Raw genomic sequence first — 9,039 nt, 5'->3', positions numbered from 1 at the left:
TCTTGTCTTACCACTTGACCTTTCTATAAATTATTTGAAAAAAACTACGTTTTCTAAAGAGTTAAAGAGGCTGAGTTACAAGGTCGAACCTTAAAACGTACAGGGACTAGGAGGCACAGTTGGGGGCTGCCGCCCCCAAACCCCCGCTTTCGCAGCCTTTAAATAAAAAAAAGGTTTTTAAACTGAAAGTAAGGAGACATTAAATCTTAAAACGAACAGAAATTATTCCGTATATGAAAGAGGCTGTGCCCTCCTCAACGCCTCGCTCTTTACGCTAAAGTTTGACTTTCTCACAACTCTTTTTTTAAACAATAAAAACTTTAGCGTAAAGAGCGAGGCGTTGAGGAGGGCACAGCCTCTTTCATATACGGAATAATTTCTGTTCGTTTTAAGATTTATTGTCGCTCCTTACTTTCAGTTTAAAAAACTTTTTTTTTATTTAAAGGCTGCGAAAGCGGGGGTTTGGGGGAGGCAGCCCCCCAACTGTGCCTCCTAATCCCTGTACGTTTTAAGGTTCGACCTTGTAACTCAGCCTCTTTAACTCTTTAGAAAACGTAGTTTTTTTCAAATAATTTCTGCACTTTTTTGTACAGTTTATTACTTATTATTGCTTGAATAACTGTTAGCTGATCGTGTCAGGAGTTAAAGTTGGGGGGCTGCCGCCCCCAAACCCCCCGCTCTTGAACATTCTTGTGTTAAGGCTTTTAATTCCTGAATACTCAAATCACGTCGTACAGGGTGCCTCCTAATCCCTGTACGTTTTAAGGTTCGAACTTGTGACTCAGCCTCTTTAACAGCCCCCCCAACTGTGCCTCTTAATTCCTATACGTTTTAAGGGTTGACCTTGTAACTCAGCCTCTTTAACTCTTTAGAAAACGTAGTTTTTTTCAAATAATACACATAAACAGGTTAGACATGCTTTGTTATGAAAATTGACGGGTAGATATTTTCATAACAAAGCATGTCTAACCTGTTTATCTGTATTATTTGAAAAAAACTAAGGTTTTTCGTAAATGTAAATTCGGGGGATAATTTTTTCAGTCTGAAAATATCAAACGGCCCTAACAGGTCGAAGTCTGCTTCAAATGAGTCCTCATTCACCCGGTTCAGTTGCCAACTGTGGCGTGTTGGGGTGTCTAAGAAAAAAAAAAAAAAGAATTTTAAGTGGCTATATTTGGTTTTTTGAAAACAGGGAAGGAGTGATCGGATTAAGCTGAAATTTCGAGGAAGAGCTACCAAACCCTTGAAAAGCTAAAAATCTTAATTTTAGTCTAATCAGACAACCTTAACGGGGGGCCGTCGTAGGAGGGTCGAAACTTCCGGCCCAGCTTACCCCATGAAGATAACGTCGGAGGAGGAGTAAATTTTGCAAGTTTCTTAGTTTGAGCTTGGGCTACAAAATGCGATTACCGCCGTCTCTCTGCGACCTCTAGGACCTGAAATCGCTTAACATTGTGGTGGGTCGCCTCTTTATAGAGGCACAAGTGTGCCTCCTTGATTATTGAACACCTTTGAAATTTAGGGTAGTCTTTAAGAGAATCAATGATTCGTTCTGGTTATTAATTTGAAAACAGTGTATCTATTACTCTATAATGTGACTGCTACTCTTCAGAATATGCCTAAGTTCCTTTCCCTAACATTAAAGTTAATTATATTCTAATAGTAGTTGGATTTTTTCAAGCCTGATTTCACAATCATATATGGTTCTTTACTAAAACGAGAGCCAAATCAAGAATTTGTGTAAAGGTGTATATGTCCATTCGCTTCAGTTTCTGTATCTTTTTATTTCCCTGTAGCATAGCCTATTACCATCTATATTCTTGGCGATCCTAGAAACTACTCATGGCTCGTGACTGCCTTAGAACATTTGACAGGTTTAATCTGTAATTCAGTGTATCGCCGAAAAAAAATCATCCACTCAGCTTTCTCAATACAACCAACTGAACTGATTTAGTTGGAAGACCAAGTTGGTACTTATGCTAATAGGAATGTGATATAAGTTTGGACTTCGAGTGTTTTTTGTTTTGTTTTATGAGGGCGGGGATGTTTTACCTCCTTTTCATAAGGTTGATTTCCTATTTGGTAATTATTTTGTAGACTTGAAACTTCATTGGAGCAATTGCATCCTCGGGTTCTCCCTTTTCCTATTCAAGTGAGCATTAAATAAGCTAAAACAAAATAATAAAAGAAAGCAAATACTTTAAATATTGAATTACGTAATTTCTAAGTAAATTTGCCAGGCTTTATTATATTTAGTGTTTGTTGGCATTAGACCTACAAGGAATGGAATTGTTCGCCAGATATGCTTCAGAGTTGGATTTTTTTCCTTAAAAATTACAACATACAAAAGAGTATATTTTGCTTCCCCCTCCTTAGAAAATTCGTTACTGTAACCCCCCGCCCCCCTTAAAAAAATGCAAAAGTGGAAGAAATGATTAGTGTAAGATACTCACGTAATCAGTAGGTCAGGGTTACAGCTCCTCTCGCCACTTAGTTACTCCTCCTCTGTCCAGTAGTTCATTATTTGTTTCTAGTATAATGCTGCAATTTTATCTTGGATTTGTTTTCCAAGTTGTTGACGACCGAGTCCAATCTGCCACATCTACTTAAAAAGAAGTCAGACAAGTATTGGTGAAAAGGAGTGCCTTAAATAGTTGTAGTTTATCGCTTTGAATCTCTTGTGGATTATGTTTGTTTTGCTTGATTATACAATGGTTGATGTTTTATTTTCCCTAGTCTTTTGTCTACATTTTTTCTTTATTTTTCTTCTTTTGTGAGTTTGGTAAATACAAGCCTAAGAATCTCTTGTGCCTTGTTTTTTGGTAGCTAAACGTCAAGAAGAATAGGTGTAACACAAATAGTAAAAGCTAAAGCAACGAGAAATTTTACACAAATAATTTTATACTTTTTTTAGAATTTGTATAATAATAATTAGAATTTGTATATTATTAATAATTCATTAATAAATAATTTATCCTCTCTATAATATTTATATTTTATGTATAATTATATGAATGATATATGGCATGCATAATATATATGTATAACATGTATAATATACATATATATATATATATATATATAATATATATAATATACATATATATATATATATATATATATATATATATATATATATATATATATATATATATATATATATATGTATATATATATAACGATGAAGACCCCACTTCTTTTCCACTAAACAAATAAAAAAAGATAAACAACAAGGAATTGTTTTAAGACAGTTAAAAAAACAGTCCTAGCATCATCTCTTCAAGGAAGTTCAACTTAGACTGAAAAACAAACACGAAACAAGGTATTTCTTTCAGATCAAAACAAATAGGGAGCATGTTTTCAACGCGATGTTTACTATGTACTATGTTAAATCATTTTGAATTAAATTTGTGCATTTTACGTTGAGTGAATATTCTACCAAATCTCCACTTAAAGAGGTATTATAACTTAACTTAAGTTTAATTTCTTTGCTTTATTTTAATATATTTATATATTATTATTATATATATATTATTATATATATATATATATATATATATTATAGCTGATGACGGCTCTTTTATATAGAGCCTAGATATTTATTTAGAAAAAAATATTAATTGTCTTAAAATAATTTTCGTTGTCTTACCCTTTGGTTATTTGTATTATTGGAAAGGCAGTGTGATCTTCATCGTTATTTATAAGCGTAACAGATGATGAAACCAAGTGAAATCTTATTTCTGTAACAGAAGAATATCTCATATTCTTCACTGTGTTGACTGAATGGCGTGACTCAAGGTAATCGGTAACATTGGCGCCCATAAGCTGAATTTTAGGGAGGGGGGCTTAGCTGGTCTAGTCGGCACTTCCAGTGCTGTATAATAAAATCTCAAAACAAAAATATAAGGCAGCATCATTCAGCCATGGGGGGGCTGGAGCTCCCCCCCCCCCCATATGGGTGCCCAGGACCGGTAAGACTGATCTTCTACCCCGGGCGCTACCACTGGGGGATTACCCACTTTGATCTGTTTTTTTTTTTTTTTTTTTTTTTTATTTGAGCCGAGAGGGAGGCGCTGTAATTAATTTTCCGCGAGTACCATCAGCCCTAGGAACGGCTCTGATTGTACGTTTTTAATTTAAATGGACTGCTATCTGCCTACCTTTCTGATTAAAAGTAGGGATTGGGGAAGTGCAGCTTATCGAACATGTAACACAACAGAGAAGGGATCAGCCACTTGAAAATTTTCAAATACTGCACTTCAGGAACGATTTTTTTACGAAAAATTGAGAGTTAAACGCTTTAAATAGCTGTTTTCTAAGGATTATTGTGAAACGCAATAGTGTTAGCATATACGGTGCGCGCCAGAGTGAGGTCATGATAAAAGATATAGTATAACCCTATACGCTAATAACAATAATTTTTGTTATTATTACCATTGAAAGGCCTTTGACCTTATTCATCATTCCTTAACAGTCACGAATTTGCTTACCAAAAGAATGCACACCATACATGTTCTCCTTTTGTTGATTATTTGTTTACGCAAAACGGATACTGGTAAGTCTATGGCCTTTTCACTGAAGACTTTATGCGCTCCTTTTTTCATTTTTATCGTAAGTTTCACTTTATATTTTGTATTGCTTTACTATGTTTTATTCGAGCAGACATTTCATATGCATACATTTATTTTTTTTCGTAACAGTTTCGTTGAGAAAGAACCATTATAGAACTGATGGTAGTATTCTCAGGTGTACTATGGTGACACGAATTTAGTTTTTAGTTTTGCAGAAATAATACCAGTGCCGTTAGCATATCTTTTTCAGTTATGACGTCATTTTAAATTATCTAAACATCATAATAGTGCTTGTATGAGATCAGTTTTATAGTGACATCATAGCGCCGAATCAGTTATGACGTCATTGTCAGCATATAAACGGGATTTCACAGGCAACGCCAATTAGTTTAAAAATATCGTTTATGCATAAAATGGCTAGTACAGAAGAAACTATTAAGGAGCAAAATCTTAGTGACGCAAGATCTTCTTCAGCTCATCGTCAAAATGAAGCAATACTTGAAATAATTTACGAAAAAATTACTACTGGACCCAACAAGAACGCTTCTAATGAAGTATTAGTGACTCAAAATAAAATGGAGGAAGAATTTATTCCAACCTATAAAATAGCAGTAATAGGCGATGTTGGTGCAGGGAAATCAAGTTTGATCGAAAGATTTAAAAATGACAAATTCAAAGAGGAATACAAACATACAAACATCTATGCTTGTGTATATGCGCCGATGAAGATAGATAATAATTCTTATCGCCTGTGTATATGGGACAAAGATAATAAAGTAAGTAACCTGCATACTTGCTATCAGTGTTTCTATGGAGCGCTTGGGGCAATAGCTGTCTATGACGTCACTGAGAGGAGCACATTTGAGAACCTCAGAGACTTGCTGTTTGAATTAGATCATCGTTTCTCGCATGATCATCTTGTAAAAATATTAGTCGGCACTAAAATTGATAAGGAAGGTCGTCAAGTTACCACAGAAGAAGGTGCAAAGTTTGCTCAATACCACTCTATGTTATTTATTGAAACTTCTGCTAAAACTGGTGACGGGGTTCAACTTTGTTTTGAAACACTAATGAAGAAAATAAAGAAAGAGCTCCGCTCACGTCTTGGGATACACGATAGTTTGGAAGAAAGATTCACTCATGGGCCTCAAGACGCCTATAAAATAATTAATGAAGACGTGGATAAGACTGCCGTACAAGATGCGTCTGTGAGTGAAAGTTCTGCTCTTGTGCTACCACACAAGAAAATAGCGGAACCTTTACAGAATTCTATATGCTATGAAAATCTGTTTGAAGCTTCAAAACTTGCAGAGCCATCATCGCAATTGAGTTGGCCGCATCATATGCTTGCAGACGTTAATCAGACTGGCTTTCACGAAATTGACAACCCTATGGATAATAGTTGTGCTCTTGCGCCACTGCGCAAGAGAAAATATAATAAGCTGAAAGCGAAAAAGGTTCGTAAGTCTTTGCGCTGTGCCCTATCGTTTGAAGCGTTAAATCTCGGAAAAATAGCGTCAAATTACAGCTGGCGATGCACATTTTGTTATGGAAACTCTCAAAGGAAGCAGTTAATTCAGAATATAGCATCAAAGGGGTATTTCCTACGCTTATCCCAACATCAAACAACAGCTCGACGATAATAATTTCACGATCAACTATAACTGCTGAAGTATTCTGACAGGTATTTCTGCCAACACGCAGGATGGATTACCAGATAACCGCACAGTTCGTGCAGCAAACTCAGGAGACTCTGGTTTGTGCGTGACAACAGTTGAGCAATGTGAACAATTCCTGACAGATTCAGTCTGAAACTCTTGCTCATTTAGATTGACACATTTCTGATCCTGTCTTAAAGGTACATGCAACATTCTTGGGTTCGATGTAATTAATTTTTTGATGCGAGAAAATTTTTTAAAGCTTACAAACATGTTAAAAAAGAAAAAAAACGGTATAGCAGAAATGTATCTTGTAAGGTCGATTATATTTCCTTCAGTATGTTATGTTAATTTTTTGTGTCTGTTGTTAATACTGTCATATTTAGAGCAACATGTTACGCTCAAAGAATAAATTTTCTGATTCAAAACATCTTATTTACATTTAGACATTACTTTTCAGCAATAATCTTCAGCAATAATCATAATGCGACTGCTCAACTAAATTTTCACTTGCATCCTTGAATATGTGTCGGAAGAAGACTGTTTCAGTTCTTCTGTCTAATATTTAAACTGAAGTCAGTCAACGTTATTTTATGCTATTATTTTTTAGCAGTGTCCAATGGCAAAGTAGGTAATATGCAAAAAAGAAATCTGGAAATGGATTGCAACCCAACTACCGAAAAAAATCGATGACAGGACTTAGAGCAGTAGTTTCCGATCGATGGGTCACATCTACCAAGGGAGTCGTCTAGCCCTTTGGGGGGGGGGGGTAGCAGTGAATTAGACCTCATCGAGAAGGGTTAGTCTAGAAAAGTTGTTTCACTGCAAGGCCCATGTTTTATGACAGTTCATCTGCCGTATTACGCTTTTCTCATATTATCTTCAAACTATTGGGTATAATATTTAAGTTTTGAATTCTGCAGAATAACTTTAACCTGTTGTCTATAAATCGCAAACGCATTTCAAGAGTGAAAAGTAGAAAAAGAAGAAAAACTTCTTGGACACTACATTCGTGAGTTTTACTCTAAAAGTGACTTCTAAAAACTGCCAAACTCACTTCTGATGTTTGAAAAAAAAACACAAGAAAATGTAAAAAATAAATATACAGCCTAATTAAAAATAACAAAGAAAACAAGGGGAATTTTCAGCCAGGGGAAAAAAAGGAATAAAAAAAAGCCACCAAGGTGGTCGTTTAGGCGGTTTGGGGGGTTACCAGTGAATTGGAACTCATCGAGAAGGGTTAGTCTAGAAAAGTTATGTTTCACTACATTAATATTTAACTTCAGAGCCTGACCCAAAAACAAAACGACCCCCTGTCGGTAAAATTGATTTTTTGTCACAGCTTCTAAAGAAAGAAGAATGCTCTGACAGTTATCGCGGTCATCGCGGTGTTCCTTTTAGGGGTTTTTCCGCCGTCCAAACAAAAAACTGTTAGCTAACAATTTTTGCAACAATAATGTTTCCGCTGTCGAACTAAAAACTGTTAGCTAACATTGTCATAGATCTTTAACAAATCGAATACTTTTGAAAAAATTTTTGGGGAATTTGATTCTGTTAGCTAACAGTTCTGTTTCTACCGTTCAAACAAATACCCCTTACAGGAAACCCCCTTTCGTCATTTGTGTGTGAATCGTCTGTTGGGTTTGTTACTAATTAGTGTCTTGCTTGATACAAAAACCGTTGTAATATTATTAATAACCTGTCACCATTCGTCTTTGACAGGTTTACTTCAAAACATATATTCGCCAATTAATTACGGCTTTGGTAAACAAAGAATTCTAAATAATGCTAACCGAATACTTTTAAGCATTGTATTATCTTTGAAACATTCTATTTTTTTAGATATTAACGTCAAGAAGAAAAAAGAAAATATTCAGAAAAGTGATTAAAAATTAGACTGTCTAGTGTTGCTAACAGAGTCCGAGAGAGCCCACAGTATGGTTTATGCAATACTATTCTTAGTGCTAAATCTTAATAGTTATACTTAATAAATCTTGATAAACTTAAATCTTAATACTTAATACTATTTAATACTTAAAGCTCAAACGTGACTTAGAAACAAAGCATTACGACAATTTTTTTCAATTTAAGTGGGACATTTTTGGACAAAATATAGATTCGTGATGAGCTTATAGAAACCTTCAATTTATTGAACATAGCAACTTTTTCTTCTTCCACGAAAGGCATCATAACCTTACTCCGATAACGCTGTTTACTTGATTTTTTTTTTTTTATCATGGTTGCAGCATTATAGGAAACCTAGAAAAGAACGAAATTTCACCCAAACTAACCGAAAATTTAATACCGCGCTTTGAAAAATAAAACTATATAATAGGGAAGAATCGTCAATTAAAGCTGATTCAGGGATAGTAACTGTTATTTGTACTAATCTTAATACTAAAAATTTATTAGGATTTCAAAAAATAGCCTCAAAATCCTCAAAATTGGTGTCAGATCAGACTGAAAACTACACCATTAGAATCACTAAAGCCATAAACCATACAGGAGAATTACAGGCCGCCATCTTGAGCAACAAGGAAAATCTTTTTTTTAGCATGAAAAGCAGTAATATGTCACCTTTTTCCCTAATGGTGTTCATACCGAAACAGTGGTTGTAGAATTTTGGGACAGGGCTCGGTAGTTGTATGATAAACGTCACACCCTACCTAATATTGTTCATTCATTGACGCATTACAGAATCGTTCTTTTTATAGTTTCTTTCAGGTTAGCGTGAGACAAGACTAAGAGAAGTGGCAGAATAGATGGAAAATATACAATTTGGGCAATATACTTGGACATAAGGGTGGGGG

The 9,039-nt window shown here is 35.0% G+C and overlaps 1 protein-coding gene across 1 annotated transcript; it reads left to right on the top strand.

Moving 5' to 3' along the window:
* Nucleotides 1–4,975: 4,975 nt before the first annotated feature.
* On the top strand, nt 4,976–6,214 carry LOC148941300 (uncharacterized). Its single transcript, XM_089104142.1, has 2 exons — nt 4,976–5,842; nt 5,948–6,214. Exons 1-2 carry the CDS (start codon nt 4,976–4,978, stop codon nt 6,212–6,214), a joined length of 1,134 nt encoding a protein of 377 aa, XP_088960268.1.
* The last annotated feature ends 2,825 nt before the right edge of the window (nt 6,215–9,039 follow it).

The sequence above is a fragment of the Artemia sp. Qi Xiang Cuo genome, chromosome 18, assembly GCF_049724085.1.
Source record: "Artemia sp. Qi Xiang Cuo chromosome 18, ASM4972408v1, whole genome shotgun sequence".
In the NCBI taxonomy this organism is placed as follows: Eukaryota; Metazoa; Arthropoda; class Branchiopoda; order Anostraca; family Artemiidae; genus Artemia; species Artemia sp. Qi Xiang Cuo.
Note: the sequence above shows the minus strand (reverse complement) of the source record. Positions and strands in the feature narration are given on the sequence as shown.